Source organism: Ostrea edulis, chromosome 7 (genome assembly GCF_947568905.1).
Source record: "Ostrea edulis chromosome 7, xbOstEdul1.1, whole genome shotgun sequence".
In the NCBI taxonomy this organism is placed as follows: domain Eukaryota; kingdom Metazoa; phylum Mollusca; class Bivalvia; order Ostreida; family Ostreidae; genus Ostrea; species Ostrea edulis.
The window spans coordinates 8,217,896-8,239,343 of record NC_079170.1 but is presented as its reverse complement, the minus strand read 5'-3'; the positions used below and the strand labels follow the sequence as shown (position 1 = coordinate 8,239,343).

The 21,448-nt window shown below is 34.3% G+C and overlaps 1 protein-coding gene across 1 annotated transcript; it reads right to left on the bottom strand.

Annotated features, from left to right (window-relative positions):
• Positions 1-1,487: 1,487 nt before the first annotated feature.
• On the bottom strand, positions 1,488-21,415 carry LOC130047599 (fibrinogen C domain-containing protein 1-A-like). Its single transcript, XM_056142934.1, has 4 exons — positions 21,285-21,415; positions 16,863-16,959; positions 12,895-13,056; positions 1,488-1,738 (listed from the first exon to the last, which is right to left on the bottom strand). The coding sequence occupies exons 1-4, from the start codon at positions 21,402-21,404 to the stop codon at positions 1,488-1,490; spliced, it is 630 nt and encodes a 209-aa protein (XP_055998909.1). The 5' UTR covers positions 21,405-21,415.
• Between the last annotated feature and the right edge of the window lie 33 nt (positions 21,416-21,448).

Sequence of the window (21,448 nt, the reverse complement as noted above, 5' to 3'; positions counted from 1 at the left end):
GTTTCTAAAAACTAACAAAAAGCTTTACATTTCCCTCTTCAGAAAAAGAGACATTGCCCTGCAATAATAAATGAATATCAGATAAAAGTTGTCCACAATTAATACATTTTCCATCATAGAAAATCTTGCATCCGTTACGATAGACGTACTATATATATTAAGATTCATCCGCGGATTGTTCACAACTGAAGACCACCCATTTATAGATAACTACCATAACAATTTGTAAAGATGTCAAAGGCAAAATCATTGGAAACATCAATGTTACGGAATACGAGACCGATATGATCACGCGACCCAAATTGAGAGAAATAATATCTTGGTATCAAATGCTCCTACCTCCACCCATTCCTCCAAAAAAAATTAACATCCGTATAGTGACAAAAATTAACAGATGTGCGAAGCGTCATACATGTATCAATAACTTTACATAATTCGGGTTACGTTAGTTTATCTGTGTACGAAATAGGTGCATGCATCAAAATATGGAGTCTTTATGATGATTATTTACTTATCAAAATAATATGTTTTTAAGATGATTATTTACTTATCAAAATAAGATGTATTTATGATGATTATTTACTGTGTCAAAATAAGATGTCTTTATGATGATTACATTTTAGAAGATGTCTTTTTAATGATAACATTTTCTGGTATACAAACATTTTATTTAAGAAACTATTCAAAGATATACATTTTTACAATATGTACAAGCATTTATCATGCCAATTAACCATATACATATGTGCCATAAACATTCATGTGCTGATTAAAGGCAAAGATAACAAAAATTGATCAATCTCACAAGAAATATAAAATAAAGAGTTGATCAAACACGGACCCCTGGATATACCAGAGGTAGAATCAGGTGCCTAGGAGGAGTAAGCATCCCCTGTCGACCGGTAACACCAGCCGTGAGATTTATGTCCGTTAAACGGAGTAATCCGAAGTCAAAATCAGTGTCCCAAGAACGGCCTAACAATCGTTGGAAAGCACTTCAAACAGCATTTGACCCAATGATAGGTTATACGGGCAACCTAGATCATTGTAACGACCATAGAATTTGGAAAATACTGACTTTAAACGACATTCTAGAAATCCCTGTGACATCATCTTGTTTGTCAGTAGCCTGCCTCGATTGAAAAACTGATCATACGGAGAACAAGCTCTTGCGTATCGAATCAATTGAGAGATAAAAACACCAGATATCAAAATAAGAAAGATCATGTAGAACATACAATATGTTGATCATTTGTCAGGGTTTAATAATCGATTATTTTCGCAAGTAAATGTAATACAACTCAATCGACACAAAGTGCTACTCTTCACTACTCAAGAAACAATTAGATTGTTAAAATTGTTAAAATGTCCGATAATTTCAAACATATTTATGAACTGTCTGTTACTATTCTCTCTGTTGTAAAATAAGTATATCCAGAACATGGTTCAGTCGACTGATCAATGCAGATATCAAGGACATGAATTAGTTATTGATGTTGATTCTTGGGTCTAATCTGCATTGCTGTCTCCTTTAATGCTTGATAAGATTTCCAATGATACCAGTACGGGTATGTTTTACCAGACTTATCAGAATCGATGTACTGCCCGTTCATATTGGATTGAACTTCGCCACTGTACCACCAGGCTCCGTGATGTATTTCCGCATGTTTACCATTTTGCCCGTCATTGTCATCATCATATGTACTGAAGTTACTTACAGTGTAACCCAAACAGTCTCCTACAACAGAGTATTGATAACTGTTATAAACATCAACTGTCTCCTACAACAGAGTATTGATAACTGTTATAAACATCAACTGTCTCCTACAACAGAGCATTGATAACTGTTATAAACATCAACTGTCTCCTACAACAGAGTATTGATAATTGTTATAAACATCAACTGTCTCCTACAACAGAGTATTGATAACTGTTATAAACATCAACTGTCTCCTACAACAGAGTATATATAACTGTTATAAACATCAGCTGTCTCCTACAACAGATTATATATAACTGTTTTAAACATCAACTGTCTCCTACAACAGAGTATAGATAACTGTTATCAACATCAACTGTCTCCTACAACAGAGTATAGATAACTGTTATAAACATCAACTGTCTCCTACAACAGAGTATTGATAACTGTTAAAACATCAACTGTCTCCTACAACAGACTATTGATAACCGTTATAAACATCAACTGTCTTTTACAACAGAGTATAGATAACTGTTATAAACATCAACTGTCTCCTACAACAGAGTATTGATAACTGTTATAAACATCAACTGTCTCCTACAACAGATCATTGATAACTGTTATAAACATCAGCTGTCTCCTACAACACAGTATATATAACTGTTATAAACATCAGCTGTCTACTACAACAGAGTATTGATAACTGTTATAAACATCAACTGTCTCCTAAAACAGAGTATAGAATACTGTTTTAAAAATCAACTGTCTCCTACAACAGAGTATAGAGAACTGTTATAAACATAAACTGTCTGGTACAGCACAGTATTTATAAGTGTTATAAACATCGACTGTCTCCTACAACAGATTATAGATAACTGTTAAAAACATCAACAGTATCCTCCAACAGAGCATTGATAACTGTTATGAACATCAACTGTCTCCTCCAACAGAGTATTGATAACTGTTATAAACATCAACAGTCTCCTACAGCAGAGTATTGATAAATGTTATGAACATCAACAGTCTCCACAAACAGAGTATTAATAACTGTCATAAACAGCAACTGTCTCCAGCAACAGAGTACTGATAAGTGTTATAAACATTAACAGTCTCCTCCAACAGAGTATTGATAACTGTTATGAACATCAACAGTCTCCACAAACAGAGTATTAATAACTGTCATAAACAGGAACTGTCTCAAGCAACAGAGTACTGATAAGTGTTATAAACATTAACAGTCTCCTCCAACAGAGTATTGCTAACTGTTATGAACATCAACAGCCTCCACAAACAGAGTATTGATAACTGTTATAAACATCAACTGTCTCCTACAACGGAGTATTGATAACTAATATAAACATCAACTTTCTCATACAGAAGAGCATTGATAACTGTTATAAACATGAACTGTCTCCTACAACAGAGTATTGATAACTGTTATAAACATCAACTGTCTCCTACAACAGAGTATTGCTAAGTGTTATATACATCAGCTGTCTCCTAAAAAAGAGTATTGATAACTGTTAAAAACATTAACTGTCTCCTAAAAAAGAGTATTGGTGACTGTCATAAACATTAACTGTCTCCTACAACAGAGTATTGATAACCGTGATAAACATCCAAAGTCTCCAACAACAGAGTTTTGATAACTGTCATAAACAAAAACTGTCTCCTACAACAGAGTATTGATAACTGTCATAAACATCAACTGTCTCCTACAAAAGAGTATTGATAATTGTTATAAACATCAATCGTCTCCTACAACAGAGTATTGATAACTGTTATAGACATCAACTGTCTCCTACAACAGAGTATTGATAACTGTTATAAACATCAACTGTCTCCTACAACAGAGCATTGATAACTGTTAAAAGCATCAACTGTCTGATACGACAGAGTATTGATAACTGTTATAAACATCAACTGTCTCCTACAACAGAGTATTGATACCTGTTATAAAAATAAGCTGTCTCCTAAAAAAGAGTATTGATAACTGTTATAAACATCAACTGTCTCCTACAACAGAATATTTATAACTGCCTCCTATAAGAGTATTGATAACTATTATAAATATCAACTGTCTACTACAACAGAGTATTGATAACTGTTATAAACATCACCTTTATTCTACAACAGAGAATTGATAACTGTTATAAATATCAACTGTCTCTTACAACAGAGTATTGATACCATCAACTGTCTCCTACGACAGAGTATTGATAACTGTTATATACATCAGCTGTCTCCTAAAATAGAGTATTGATAACTGTTATAAACATCAACTGTCTCCTACCATAGATTTGTCATAACTGTCATAAACATCAATTGTCTCTTACAACAGAGTATTGATAACTGTCATAAACACCAACTGTCTCCTACAACAAAGTATTGGTAACTGTAATTAACATGAAATCTCTCCTACAACAGAGTATTTATAACTGCCTCCTACAGCAGAGTATCGATATTTGTTATAACTATCGACTGTCTCCTATAACAGAGTATAGATAACTGTTATCAACATCAACAGTCTCCTACAACAGGGTATTGATAACTGTTATACACATCCACTGTCTCCTACAACAGAGTATTGATAACTGTTATAAGCATCAACTGTCTCCTACAACAGACTATTGATAACTGTTAAAACATCAACTGTCTCCTACAACAGACTATTGATAACCGTTATAAACATCAACTGTCTCCTACAACAGAGTATTGATAACTGTTATAAACATCAACTGTCTCCTACAACAGAGTATTGATAACTGTTATAAAAATAAGCTGTCTCCTAAAAAAGAGTATTGATAACTGTTATAAACATCAACTGTCTCCTACAACAGAATATTTATAACTGCCTCCTATAAGAGTATTGATAACTATTATAAATATCAACTGTCTACTACAACAGAGTATTGATAACTGTTATAAACATCACCTTTATTCTACAACAGAGAATTGATAACTGTTATAAATATCAACTGTCTCTTACAACAGAGTATTGATACCATCAACTGTCTCCTACGACAGAGTATTGATAACTGTTATATACATTAGCTATCTCCTAAAATAGAGTATTGATAACTGTTATAAACATCAACTGTCTCCTACCATAGATTTGTCATAACTGTCATAAACATCAATTGTCTCTTACAACAGAGTATTGATAACTGTCATAAACACCAACTGTCTCCTACAACAAAGTATTGGTAACTGTAATTAACATGAAATCTCTCCTACAACAGAGTATTTATAACTGCCTCCTACAGCAGAGTATCGATATTTGTTATAACTATCGACTGTCTCCTATAACAGAGTATAGATAACTGTTATCAACATCAACAGTCTCCTACAACAGGGTATTGATAACTGTTATACACATCCACTGTCTCCTACAACAGAGTATTGATAACTGTTATAAGCATCAACTGTCTCCTACAACAGACTATTGATAACTGTTAAAACATCAACTGTCTCCTACAACAGACTATTGATAACCGTTATAAACATCAACTGTCTCCTACAACAGAGTATTGATAACTGTTATAAACATCAACTGTCTCCTACAACAGAGTATTGATAACTGTTATAAAAATAAGCTGTCTCCTAAAAAAGAGTATTGATAACTGTTATAAACATCAAATGTCTCCTACAACAGAATATTTATAACTGCCTCCTATAAGAGTATTGATAACTATTATAAATATCAACTGTCTACTACAACAGAGTATTGATAACTGTTATAAACATCACCTTTATTCTACAACAGAGAATTGATAACTGTTATAAATATCAACTGTCTCTTACAACAGAGTATTGATACCATCAACTGTCTCCTACGACAGAGTATTGATAACTGTTATATACATCAGCTATCTCCTAAAATAGAGTATTGATAACTGTTATAAACATCAACTGTCTCCTACCATAGATTTGTCATAACTGTCATAAACATCAATTGTCTCTTACAACAGAGTATTGATAACTGTCATAAACACCAACTGTCTCCTACAACAAAGTATTGGTAACTGTAATTAACATGAAATCTCTCCTACAACAGAGTATTTATAACTGCCTCCTACAGCAGAGTATCGATATTTGTTATAACTATCGACTGTCTCCTATAACAGAGTATAGATAACTGTTATCAACATCAACAGTCTCCTACAACAGGGTATTGATAACTGTTATACACATCCACTGTCTCCTACAACAGAGTATTGATAACTGTTATAAGCATCAACTGTCTCCTACAACAGACTATTGATAACTGTTAAAACATCAACTGTCTCCTACAACAGACTATTGATAACCGTTATAAACATCAACTGTCTCCTACAACAGAGTATTGATAACTGTTATAAACATCAACTGTCTCCTACAACAGAGTATTGATAACTCTTATAAACATCAACTGTCTCCTACTACAGAGTATTGATAAGTGTTGTAAACATCAAGCGTGGGGAGAATTCCATCGTCATCGAAAGCAGGTTTTTTGACTTGCTTGGTTGGTCGGTTCGACTGGCACGCTGGTTACATTCTTCTAGGCGATTTGGTTCCGCAGGTCGTGAGTTCAACTCCGGGTAGGGGCGGAAGTGGGTATCCAAATAAAGTGAAATTTTCTGTGCTTTATATGAAATATTTCTTAACTTAGGGGAGTTAAACGTCAAAATTTCGACGAAACCCGCGGCTTTATCAAGAGACATATGCTAGACATAGAAATACCTCACACCATGAAAAAACCACAAATATCAATGATCTGCATTGTTAACAAGAATGATAATTGAAAAACATGGTTTCGTTGTAAGTGTATTTAAAGACCATGGTGTAGAGAGTTTGTACCATGTTTGGGTCGGGATGAAAATAGAATTATCTTTGTTTGAAGATCGTAGAAATCGGACAAATTTAGAGAGAACATTTCCAAAACAATGTGATTGTGAAATAAAATGGTGGGAAGATGATGACGTGGTGTGATTAAGCTTAAAATATATTTAGTAATTCGTACCATTGTATAGTTTTGACATATTTACTGCAAATGTACGCACATATGCAGGTAAAGCTTGTTTTGCATTTTGTCTAAATTATCTAAACTTTTAGAATGTTGGATTGGTATACAATAAGTATTTTGTAAATTTGAGCAAAGCATAATGTTTTAAAATGTGATTTTATTTTATTCTCATTCCCTAAATATTACTTTCGGAGATGTGCACAGGTCGACAATCACATTTGGGGTAGTTACGTGTAGAGAAAATTAGGCTACCTGAGAGAAATATGACAGATAAGATGAGGAATGCGTACGTATTTATTAATTCATGTCAGCTTTAACTCCCCCTTCAGGGATTTTTCTTTTTATAGGCCTGATGCACCATGTATGCAAATGTAGCTGTCTATGAGTGCTGTAGGTCGTTTAAAACCGTATTGTTTTAAAAATCAAATTGATCATAATGAATATCTGAATTCTTAAACCTTGCTAGAAACTTAGTAATTAGGATATATATATATATATATATATATATATATATATATATATATATATATATTCTGTCAAAACATGATTACTAGTACGCTAGAATGTAAAAGAATCGCCTTTGTTCGTGAGTATGCTGAAAATCATAGGAAGACCGTATCTGCTGTTTGAAGAGATGATCTACCCAGGGACTAGAGTCACAGACAATGGTACTTGTATTTAAAGGTTGTGTCATTCTATGTCAACAAGGATACTTGTGCAAAACTAGCGGTTCCCAAACTAATGGTAATGGTTGACCCTGATCCATCCAAACTTCTAAGTAAATGCAGCAAATGTACAAAGCTTCTCAAAGTTGACTTGTTAGAGAGTTAATTATGAATAAACCATCACAGTTATAATGAAACTTGATACCTAGTATATTGCAACATTTATGTCTTGTATTTTAAAATATCATACTGTGATACTAGGTCTTAATATTTCGCTGTATTATAGATATTATATAATATTAATAATATTATCTGGAGTTTGACTGCGTGGATATTAGTAGTTATTATCTGTTGAGGTGTAATAGCTTGCAACATAACACTACATGTGATTAGTATTTTTTCAATCTGTAAACAATTTTACTTCCTAGAGAAGTTTGAAAAAACCATCTTTTCTGCATAATCATATAATAGTAATAATTGTTAAGGTGACGGTCATTCATCATAAAAATCCAAATGCGCTAAGCATTGGTCAAAATTTGGGGGTTCTTCACCTAAAACTGGTGACGTCTCAATATGAGTGAAAAATGTCGACGGGACGTAAAACAAACACAAACAACTATTAAAGAAAATACTGACACAACGATGTTTTTCTAAATAATGAATATCAATAAAATTGTTTATAATCAATTTCAAATTATGTACATGAATGAGTTAAATGGTCATATTCATGACGTAGTATCTCCGAGACCAGGAAAGAGACGACCATACCATTTTCAATGCGCAATAAATCATATATGTTTGTCATTTTTAAGCAAATCTAATAAGTCCCCATTCTGGTCCAAAATCCCATGGCTAGTCGCACACATTGACATAAATAAACATATATCGGTAGTTGTATCATAAACTGGTTGATATGTTCATTTCTATGCCCCCGAGGTCGACGATCAGGGGACATATTATTTTTGTGCTGTCTGTCATTCTGTAATTCTGCCTGAAACTTTAACCTTGCAAATAACTTTTGAACAGTAAGTGATAGAGCTTTGGTATTTCACATGAGTATTCCTTGCGGCAAGACCTTTCCGTGGGTACTAAACCTTTTCACCTTGACATTTGACCTACTTTTTAAAAAAATCGACATTGGTCATAACTTCTAAATGGTAAATATTAGAGCTTTCATAATGCATATGAGCATGAAAGGTGAAGAAAACGAACAGGGTCAATCTCATAACTCCTATAAACAATACAAAACAGACAGTTGGGCAAACACGGATCCCTGGATATACCAGAGATGAGATCAAGTGACTAGGAGGAGTAAGCATTCCCTGTCGAATGGTCACACACGCTATGAGTCCTATATCTTGATAAGGTAAACGGAGTTATCCGTAGTCTAAATAAGTGTGCCAAGAACGGCCTAGCAATCGGCATGAAACACGTCAGACAGCATTTGACCCAATGATAGGTTGTCTTGGCAAACTAGATCGTTATAACGACCTTAGAATTTGCGAAATGCTGTCATCTCTTGTGATAAGATCTTCTACTGATATTTGTCCATGTGACCTTGACTATCTTTGGAATTGGCCATTATCGAGGGCATTCGTGTTTCACAAACACATCTTGTTTATATTGTAGATTTAGTGGGGGGCGTGCGCAAATACCATATAAAAACTGAAAATGTAATAAATTTAGGATGTACGGTATTGGGCGGGAATTGAATTTTCAACAAGTTAGCGTAGACTTGTTTTAGCACTTCCTAAATGTGCGATATGAATGTGTACCTACGCAAGACATTTAGCGATGTACTTGATTTAGCAGTGGCTGATTTCCGCGGAAGGCGCTAAATAAGATGCACAGAGAAATGTAACATGTTTTACATAATCTTTATTATTGGAATCCATTCAAACAACCCCGTACATTAAACATCTCCCTTGAAGAGTTTGTTTTGTTTTAAAATATCGAATTTCGCTCCAGTATTTCAAGCAAAAAAGCCATATTTCTTCAACATACTCTACTGTTCATAATGTCCTCCTTAAGAATGGTGATTGGGAAACTTCTGTGTGAAAGTTTTACTGTATACACGTGCACCTGCGCAAAGAGTGACTGTATAAAACTGTGATGTGAAAAATGAATGATGCAATGCTGCAATTTATCTATTGAATGAAATATTGTATTTTCATAGTTGCTATTTATATACTGAAAATTTCAAAAGATATTTTTACTATGTGAAAATAACAAACCGGATTACTTTTTAACTATTGAATTATCTCTCCTGATTAAATGAGTAACTTACCTTGACTATCAAGATAGAATATTATGACAAATATAAGTAAACTGAATACAGAAACCCGTATCTGTCATTTTCATTTGTAAATACACATAAAGTGGGTGACTGATATACAACTTTGATAAAAGTAGTGAATGATCAGAATGTAAGCTTGGGAAACTCGAACCCATGTAACGGATGATGGCCACCTCTCCCTTTCAAAAACCTAAGAATTCGAAAAACTGGACGATCCACCCACCACTTTTTAACAAAGTTTATTTCCTTAGCTGCCCCCCTAACCATTTGAAAAACGATATCTTTTTAAAAATAACTTTTAAGACATCGAAACAGGAAACAAGAACAAAAAGTATTCACATAAACAAGAATGTTTAAATGACATTGCTAAAAGAAAAATATAAAATCAGATTATAAACAGGCACATAGACTATGAAATGTAATTGCTAAAAAAGTCTTAAAATTGATAAACAAAGTCAAAAACATTAAAACACAATTGTTAAAGCAAACAAAAAGAATATCCTAGAAATGATAATAATGATAACAATAAAAAAAGAACAGAAACAAAAATGATAGAATTGCAAAAACATTTGAAATACAGAATTGAATGAAACTTTGGGAAAAAAACCCTTACAATGTTAGAGTGAGATTTTAAAAACAAAAATGTTTAAAAATAATTGTGACACTTGTATGCCTCCGTACTGCAGAACAAGGTTTTTTTTCTCGGATTTAGCAATTATGACATTGAGTCATTTCTAATAGTTAATGAGAAGAAAGAAATATGATTTTAACAGCAGTCTTTTCATGAGTACTGAAAGGCTAAGGGGTAGTTTAGGGTCCCTGGGGGTAATACCCACATTTGGGCTCAATCCACTAAAAGCCTCATTCCTTCTACCATTAAAAACGAAGAATGGATCGGAATAGGAACCCAGATCTCTGCAAGGTTATACATGAAAAGGTGAAGATAACGATCAGGGATCAATCTCATAATCTTAGAAAACTTCGAAGCAAAAATTGTGCATAATTAATGGACATTGAGCACTCTACCGATATTGCGGAATTCACAATGTCAGGGTTAAGGACCAGATTAGGGTTAAATTGGTCAGGTATGAAAAGCTGAAGATAATGGGCAGTGATCAATCTCATAACTCTTTTAAGGAATACAAGATAGAGAGCTGGGCAAACACGGAGCTCTGGATATACCTGAGGTGGGATCAGGTGCCTAGGAGGGGCAAGTATCCCTTGTCGACCGGTCACACCCGCTGTGAGCCCTGTATTTTCAACAGGTGAATGGAGTAATTCGTAGTCAAAATCAGTGTGCAAAGAACGGCTTAACAATCGGTATGAAAAAAGTCAGACAGCATTTAACCCAATGACAGGTTGTATTGGCGAACTAAATCGTTATAATGACCACATAATTTGTAAAATGCTGACTTTAACTTTAATTGAGACTGTTGAAACCCCTGTACCTTGTTTGCCAGTAGTCTGCCTCATGTATCAACAATGCAATAAAAATCTTCTTTACTTCATCAACCCTTGGGAATCAAAGAGACAAAAATTTAAAAGTCGTCTTCTTTCGAAAAATGAATGCATCAACGTGTTGCATTTAAACATCTAATTAAATTTAGAATTCAATTTGAAAACACCGTTGTTTGTGATGTGATAAAACTTACTTTCTTATGTACATGAATTGTAAATAACGAAAAGTTGTTAACTTGTTTTTACGCCCCATTGATAATTTTTCACTCATATTGAGACACTTCCAGCTGTAGGTAAAACTTCACAAATTTACACCTATGATGAACACTCAGGGCCATAACAGTGATTGATTGATTGTTTTTGCGTCCCGTCGAGAAATCTCACTCGTATTGAAAGGTCGCCAGCTGTAGGTAAAACACCACAAATTTAGACCTATGATTGAAACTCAGAACCATAGAGCGATTGATTGATTGGTTGTTTTTGCGTCCCGTCGAGTATTTTTCTCTCATATTGAGACGCCACCAGCTGTAGGTGAAGTACCGTAGATTCAGACCTATGCTTAGCGCTCATGGCAGTAGCAGTGTTTTTTTCTTCGTGCCAACGCCTGTCGCGACACATGACCTTCCATTTTAAAGGTCATATCCAAAAGACCCGTGATTCTCACTTCTAAATGACGAACGTTTGGTGAAGGAGCAATCACTTACTATTTTAATGTCTTAGGTTTGATGCGGCCATGACACGAGCAGTGTTCGAACTCACGACCTCCCGGTTACGAAGTGATTGCTCTATCACTGGATTACCGCGACCGGTGGACATAACAGTGAGGGTTCTTTAACGTGACAACGCCTGTCGTGTTAACTCAGTGATGTTCTATGCCGGGATGTCGTGAGTTCGAGTCCCGCTCGGGCCATGGTCGAGTAAAACTTAAGACGTTTTAAGGTCATGCGAATGACACGGGAATCTCACTTCAGGAGTTTCAACAGTCTATACTGAAGTCAGCATTTCGCAAATTCTATGGTCGTTATAACGATCTAGTTCGTCAATACAACCTACCATTGAGTCAAATACAGTGTGACAAGTTTCATACCGATTGTTAGGCCATTCTTGGCACACTGATTTTGACTACGTATAACTCCGTTTACCTGATCGGAATATAGGGCTCATGGTGGATGTGACCGGTCGACAGGGGATGCTTACTCCTCCCAGGCACCTGATCCCACCTCTGGTGTGTCCAGGGGTCCGTGTTAGCCCAACTATCTATTTTGTATTGCTTATAGGAGTTATGAGATTGATCACTGTTCGTTATCTTCACCTTCCTAAATGCCGAGCGTTTGGCGAAAGAACAATCACTACCTATCTTTACGTCTTAGGTTTGACTCGACCATGGCACGAGTGGGACTCGAACTCACGACCTCCCGGCATAGAACACCACTGAGATACCGCGACCGGTGAACAGTGAATAATCAAATGATCAATCAAAGTGTATTATGGTTATACCAATATGTTTCTAATCTAGTACAAAGTATTAAAATCGTATATTAAGTATAATAACACAAAGCAATACAGTGATTACTAACGATCAAACAATGTGCATGTTCATCGACCGATAGGGTCCATGGGCCGTTAGTATTTTTGCATGTTACATTTAAGCATGATATTTTGTGTGTAATCCAAATGTGTTTCGTTCTGTGATGAGTTAGGATATATGTAAAACATTAATACCCACCGTTCCATTATACCCCGATACTCTAAGCTGGTATTTACTACATACCCGCTGTTCCATTATACCCCGATACTGTAAGCTGGTATTTACTGCTCTCGTCTCCAATTTGAAATGTAGAGTACAGGGCGTACGCTTTAGCGTTATAAAAACTCAACAGCGCCACTCGTAGTTCCTGATTTGTCTTTGTTAAATTGTGAATTACATCGTTTCCTGTTTATTAAGAAATAAAAAAGAATATCGGTGCATGGAAACAATGATAGGGATATTCACTTTGTTAAAGAGACATGCAAAAGAAACTTTTTAGAGAAATGAAATCTTTTTTTTCCTTCTAAACTTTTAGGGCATATTGGATTCCTAGCTTACAAAACGTACCCACTGCAGTGTACATGATCAGGTATTGAGCATTCGTTAATAAATGTTCAATGCAAGAAAGCGTCATTTGAAAATATTTATTAATACATGTATTAAGCATCAAGTGATTACTACGAAACAACATTACTTTTCCCAAAGTAAAATATACAAGTAGAATTCTACCAGCAAAAACCAGAGAGGCAAGCGGACATTTTTCGAATTCATACCTATTAATGTCATTAGGTTTAATATGCTTTTTGTCCATCAGAGCCAAAAGCTCAAGTGAGCTTTTTTGATCACCTGTTCCCCTTCTGCCTTTAAATTCTACCTATTTTTGACTCCTCCTCCAGAACCACTGGGCCATTTCCAACATATATATCATAAAGAAGCATTGGGTAAAGGTGATTCAAAATTATTAATTGGAGATAAGAGTGTATCCTTTCCAAAGGGGATAATTAGGAAATTTTGAAAATATGGTGACATCATTTAATTTTTCATGAATCACTAGACCAGAAAAAAGCAAATCGTTTGTGAAAGCTTCCTTAAAGAGTGTAGATTGAATTTTGTACAAATTATGACTCCCAGGAGATGTGTGGGGCCACAGTGTTGATCAAACGTTTAAATGGAAATGCAGAGAAAAATCTTTTAAATTGTATTTCTCAAGAACAGTTGGACATGAATTAGTAATATCAACATGCAAGTATCCCCAGGAAATGTAGATTAAAGTTTGATTAAATCATGGACGGGGGTAAGATGGGCCACAATATGGAATCAAAATTTCATACTGGTATATATATATATATATATATATATATATATATATATATATATGCATAATCATGTACATTCATAGGTAAAACTTTAAACAAACATGTTTTAACAGTAACACATCATGATTAGTCATATTGTATCCTTATTGTACATTCAACTTGGTTCAAATTGTGGTTCCAGTAAGTTGATTTCGCTGTCTAATAAGTCGGACCAAAACAAAGTCGGACCATAACAAACTCGGACTATAAAAAGTTGGACCAAAAACAAAGTCGGACTATCGATAAATAGAATATAACTCGGTCAATTTAATGATGAGCAGATACTTATCCGCGAAAGTGTTTGATCTTTAAAGAACATAACCTTATATTCTGGTTTCAACTATCGACATCAATCAATTAATAGTATGATTATCATTATAAAAACAATGACTCGCTTAAACATACAAATAGCTCAGCAATTTCTATAATGGTGAGCATATTACTAAATCGCGAAGGTGTTTGATCCTTAAATAATATAAGCTTGGTTTGAAAAAAAAAATGGAAATCATTCGGAAGATGGATTCCAACTGTTGCGTTGTGTGTTCCCGAACTGTATCTTCACGACAACATGCACTTCTGTGCGATTGCTGCAACCACTGGCAACACAGAATATGCGATACCGGTGAGTGCATGGATTTTTATATTAAATAAGTTATTTACACATGTAAATCATCGCATGTTTATAATCAAATTACAAATAATTAATACATAGGTCTTTAGAAGCGCTAGGTTTTGAATGAAAGATAAATCTCATCCATAGAAAACAAGTTTGTATGAAACAAGTTGATTCATCAACATTTGAATTATATAATAGCCAGTTATACTGCTATTTTGTAAACGTTTACATATATCAATCCAGGTTTTCACAGGAACATTAAATATTGTATACCAATGAATTATAGAAATTTATCATTATGTATCATAGTTGATATAGACAAATCATGTTATAAGATTTGATGTAATCTTCCTAATAGATACTTTTACTTACTACTTACTTTTACGCTAATAATTGCTTATACTAAAATATTCTATTTAAACCTTTGGTTTGCTACACAAGTTATTGAAGTAACAGTTTAGAGTAATACACTCCATGAAAATTGTGAATACCATTTCCATTGCTCTATTGAACTTTCGACAAAATGTAAAGAGCACGAAAGTAAACAGATATATGTTTTCTCTTTCATTGGAACATGCTTTATTGCAAAACTTTCTACAGCATAAAATAAATAATATATAAAATATGTAACTGCAATCATACATAATCTTTAAACCAATATACAACTGAAATTTACACCCAACCCGTCGAGCCTACATATATGCCAATTTAAACACAATTAAATTGGTAATAAAGATACATGAAAAACTATTCAGTTTCAAGAAAAAATAGTACATGTGTTTTGTATATTAACGTTTAAAATAATGAATTGTTGAGACTCTGAGAACTAATAAACGTTATTTTCTTTGCTTTAATTGTGTAATTTATATTCATTTGTAACCATCAAATTTCAAATTATTTTTTTTTTCTGTATAAGCATTTCTTTATCAAAATCATATACATTGAGTAAAGTGAATTAATAGGTAAATAGTTGCTACTATTGCATTTATTCATTGTATATGTATTGACGTCGTGCACGCTGTTGGTGTCTTGAAAAACGTATTACATAGCATTATAGTAGCATTTACCATCCAAAGTCAATTAAAGTGCCCCAAATAGTTTCAAAAAATGGCTCACATTTTTTTCAAAATGAAGGAAATGTTTTGATTTCGATAGAGCAACATTCGTAGAATTAGAAAACACATACGGTAGCTCTTGAAAGTAGGATTTATATTCTACACACATTTGAAAGAAAACCAGTGTAATTTTGGCAATGAATTACGTTATTGCTTTAGATACTGTTCAAAATGTAAAACAATTGTTATTGTAGTATTAAAAATGATGTTTCAAATATTATTATTTGATAGATATATAATAACTATGGAATAAAAACCAAAATGTAATTCGAAATTTACTACATATATACTAGAATAGTTCATATTTGATACACTTTATCATTGAAAAAATGAAAATAATTGTTTATGGGGAAATGATACTTTATTTCTTCTTGGATAGACTTACATACTAAAGTTATGTCACTTATAATAAAGCCCAAATGTAAAAGAAAAGAAAAATTAAATGTGTTAATTTCAATTTACATTCATATTTATAAGTATAGTCCGAGTTTGTTATGGTCCGAGTTTGTTATGGTCCGACTTTTTGTAGTCCGAGTTTGTTATGGTCCGACTTTGTTATAGTCCGACTTTGTTTTGGTCCGACCTATCAGTAAATCGTTGATTTGGGCCACAATAGGCAATAGAAGTTTTAAATGGGGACATATACTTTAAATCCTTTAAAATAGAGAATATAACGAATATTGACAAATATCTTTAATACCTATACAAAATTTATAATGTGGCAAACACGGACCCTGGATACGGTAGATGTGGGATCAGGCACCAAGGAGTAGTGATCATCCCCATTTCCCGGTGCTTAACATATGAAAGACGTCAGACAGTATTTGACCTAATGCCAGGTTGTATATGTAAATTAGATTGTTATCACAACAATACAATTTGTGAAATGCTGACTTACATGTACAATGAGACTGTTTATACATGAAACGTGAAATGTAACCACATCCTCCTTTTACTAACTTTTACAGTATGGAGATGCATATTCCTGATATTATAAGAATACTTAGAATTACTTATTGACCATGTTAGCATGGTTGGCGATATTGACACAATGATATATTAATGTCAACCGTTTTCTCTCTCAATTCTTCTACATGTAGCATGTAACATGAATAGTAATCATACCAATCCAGTAGTTCTTGGATGGGTCTCCAAATCCTTTTTTGTACTGTGTCCAATTCCTATAAAAATCTGTAGATCCATCCTGTCGTTTTTGGATAACCTGCAAAACATATAACCCACAAATTTGAAATTCATTCACAAACCCCAAAATATGGCCCTTGAAATATGTAGAAATAAAAGTAAATGTTTAAAAGGAGTATTGTGATCACAAATATCTATAAGAAGTCGGTGTTTAAAACATGTTAGAGTTTATAAATACGAACACAGTTAAAAAAAATTACAAGATTTTATTTGCAATTTTAAATAAGATAAGATTGTGCGATGTGAATATTTCTATTGAAACGTTATTTTGCCATCTTGGGATAATCTTCTAATGCTCATTTATTGGAAAGGCGAAGATAAAGAACAGTGATCAATCTCATAACTCCTATAAGCAATACGAAACAGAGAGTTGGGCACACTGATTTTGACTACGGATAACTCCGTATACCTAATCAGAATATAGGGCTCATGGCAGGTGTAACCGGTCGACAGGGGATACTTTCTCCTCCTAGGCACCTGATCCCACCTCTGATGTGTCCAGGTGTCCGTGTTAGCCCAACTATCTATTTTGTATTGCTTATGAGAGTTATGAGATTGATCACTCTTCGTTATCTTCACCTTTCACCCTATGATAGGATGGATGGAAATAAAAAGATACCCACAAGTTCACATTTCCCCCTTTTGCTTGGTCAGCAATCGAAATAATCTTTTTTAAATATCTTATTATGTTTAACTGTGCAAACAACAAAATTTGAAAATAATACATTTGACTGTACAAGTCATTTCATTTTGAACATATCGTTGTGTAGTACGTTTGTAATAGATATTGACAATTGTCGCCTAAAATTATTCTAAATTTTCTATTCTAGAACGATAATTTGGACAGTTCAACTAGTGACGTAATAAAATGTTTGTTTTGAATTGTGTAATTTCGAAAAACTAGAATGTTCAAGGATTTTGTTTCAATCTTTGTACAAACAGACTGTAAAGTTTGTGGTATTACGCAACTTGATAGAATTACATTAGATATTCCATTGCTGGGGACTGGACTTCATGACTAATCTACGACAGTGTTTCAAACAGGCTTATTCTCATGTGTGAATTCAACTTCATTGAATGTGGTAAATGAACAACGGACATTGTTTGTAGTATACATCCATTGAACAATCGTTTTACTGTACATCTTTTTATATGAATTGTGAAATCGTTGAATCGAGTGTAATGTATTTTTGTTGGACTTAAACATGTGATTCCGACTGATAACAATAATATGTATAACTGCGTCGTTGGAAATCCACGGTCAGTCGCACTGCGTTTACTTCCTTTGGGACAAAACGCTGATATTTTCGCTGGAAGGTGTGTCTTGGCTTCTATATGCGATTGGTCGCTTTACCATTCCTTATTGCGATATTCAACCAATGAAAAAGCCCTTATTTTCAGTGTTCGGGAGCATAGATAGAAATGCTTTCGAAGCGAAAATTTTAACTTCGTAGCGAAATGCTTTATCTGCATTATTAAAGTGGATGGTGTATCTGTGTCTATAAAGACTGGGGAGGGAAAAGCCCGTGTTATCAAGCGTTTCTAAGTACTGCGTAAGAGTCTATGTACTGGTTTAAATGTTCAACACTCGTAATCTCGTCGTTTTTATCTATCATAGGGGAGCAATGTGTTTTAACGAACTTCGTATTTCATCAGTTTATAGCCCTATATGTATGTCAACCTTACTTGCTTATTAAGTTGCTGTCGTAATTTGTTCCAGTTGTGTTTTCGGCACAATTTGAACCAGTAATCATGACCTTCTTTACATACCTCTCTCGGGTAAACACAACCAATGTCTCACCTATCATAATTACAATATGACATGTGAAAGGGATTGTAGACCATATTTTAATTCAAATTTGCATTTAATTTTTAAATTGTATCATGTATGACTAATTTTATTCACGTGCTATGTAACAGTTATGAAAATAAACACACCAGTGACGGATCCAGTGCGTGTGTGTGTGTGAGTGGGGGTGCACAGGTAAAAGTCAAGTAATAACCAATATAATCAACAATTCTGGGTGCCAAATCTGGAGTTTTCATCTATATATCTTTGATAGTGGCACACACCAATACACAATTTACACACACACTTTCATGGGCGTCGCCATTACTGCTGAAACTTTGAATTCTGGGAATAATTACGGCGATTCCCATTGGTCCTCAATGCAAGGGGAAGATAACGAACAGTGATCAATCTCATAACTCCTACAAGCAATACAAAATAGATAGTTGGGAAAATTCGGACCCCTGGACACACCAGAGGTGGGATCAGGTGCCTAGGAGGAGTAAACATCCCCTGTTGACCGGTAACACCACCGTGAGCCCCATATCATGATCAGGTAAACGGAGTTATCCGCAGTCAAAATCAGTGTGCCAAGAACGGCTTAACAATCGGTATGAAACACGTCAGACAGCATTTGACCCAATGCAAGGTTGTATTGACGAACTAGATCGTTATAACGACCATAGAATTTGCGAAATGCTGACTTCAATCGAGACTGTTGAAATCCCTGTACCATCAACTTGTTTGTCAGTAGCTTACCTCGATTTAAAACCTGACTATACCCAGAACAAGCTCTTGCATATCGAATCAGTTGAGATATATAAACACCATATGCAGGTGATAATGGAATATATTGCTACATAAATATGGGAAGTTGACGATGGGGAAGCTGAAATCATCCCGTATAATAGTTCACGTAAGGTCATGTATTTTAATGAGTTATGCAAAAATATCGGCATTGTGTCCTACGGGAGGTAAGCGTATTGCGACCGATCGTGGGTTTTTGACGATGGTTTAACTGTAGAATTCAACAAAATTTGAATACAATTTGTTTAATGTAGAATTCGGAAATGTCTGTTATAGAACCGTGTGTTTTAATACAAACGATTTTCTCTTCTAGGTATATTTTTCCACAAAGTTTATTTCCGGAAGAAAGTTCGTTTCGAAGGTTAATTACTTTAAAAGTGATTATTTACGTTGGAGAGTAAGCGTTTTCCCACGTCCAACATTACGCGTGGGACGAAAATGCGCGGTAACTTAATATAATATATATCATATCAAAGTATACAGCTGTATACTCATCGGGAAATCTACGCGTTGATTATGTGACCGCGTAATTTGTGTAAATTTCCCCCACCCGTAAAAAAATCCCCACTTTTACAGAAACTGTTTTTAAAAACAAACTTATTACATATATTCTTAAACTTGCATTTAATTTAGTATTTCTGTATACAATTATTTTCGGAAAAAAGAAACAGTTGTGCCTTCTCATATTTACTATGTTAACCTAAGTTTTAGTATTATTTTATACCCTTTTCTATGTATTTATTGTAATCTGTTTTTGTTTATATTGTTTTACATTTAGAGTACATAAGGGTAATTATATTGAGAAAATAAAGTTCTATATAATGATAACAATAAATAAATAAATTTTCAGTTTATTAATATTGCCAATGAAATAAGTTCACCACTCTACTATAATATCTGCTACCGCCATATGTGATCTCTCCAACTATTATATTATAATGATATGAATGAAACCATCGATTCAGGTTATTTTTCTATTCTTACTCCTCCTAGGCACTTGATCCCACCTCTGGTTTGTCCAGGGGTCAGTGTTTGCCCAACTATCTATTTTGTATTGCTTATTTATAAATATAGCTCTTATCCTTAGACGAATTTGACTCCACTTTTTTGGCACGCTCTTTTTGGTTATATTTAGCTCTAAATTTTCATTGTTATTTCGTATTTCAAACATTTCGGTTGAGCATCACTGAAGAGACATTATTTGTCGAAATGCGCATCTGGTGCATCAAAATTGGTACCGTATAAGTTTTACATTATAGGATTTATGAGATTGATCACTGTTCGTTATCTTCACCTTTTATTCATAGAATTCTCAAATCTTTATATTTTTTACAACATCAATTACTCAATATATCATTTTACAAAACAATGGTATTGCATGGGCAGGAAATTTCTGATTCACAGCTTATATCCTTGACATATCAAACAAAGACTACAACTGATCTCGCCTCAGTACCCCTTACTTGTCGTAAGAGGCAACTAAATGGGGCGGTCCTTCGGAGCAGACCGCAAAAACCTAGGTCCCGTGTCACAGCAGGTGTGGCACGATAAAGATCCCTCCATGCACAATGATCATAAGCGCCAAGCATAGGTCTAATGTTTGCAGCCCTTCACCGGCAGTGGTGATGTCTCCATATTGGTGAAATATTCTTGAGAGGGACGATAAACAATATTCAATCAATCATTCAATCCAACGTTTATTCCATAGAAATTCTTACGGCTGATGTTTCTAATTTCTAAGTACTCACCGTCCAGCCCCCTCCATCTGTAGTCATGTCACAGTACACTTTCTTTTGCTGATCATTGACAATTATCGAATACACTCCATCTTTTCCTTTCACGTCTGGGTCACTTTGTAAAATCTCCATACAGCTCTTATGTCGCTCTGGAAGAAAAATATGATCACCTATTG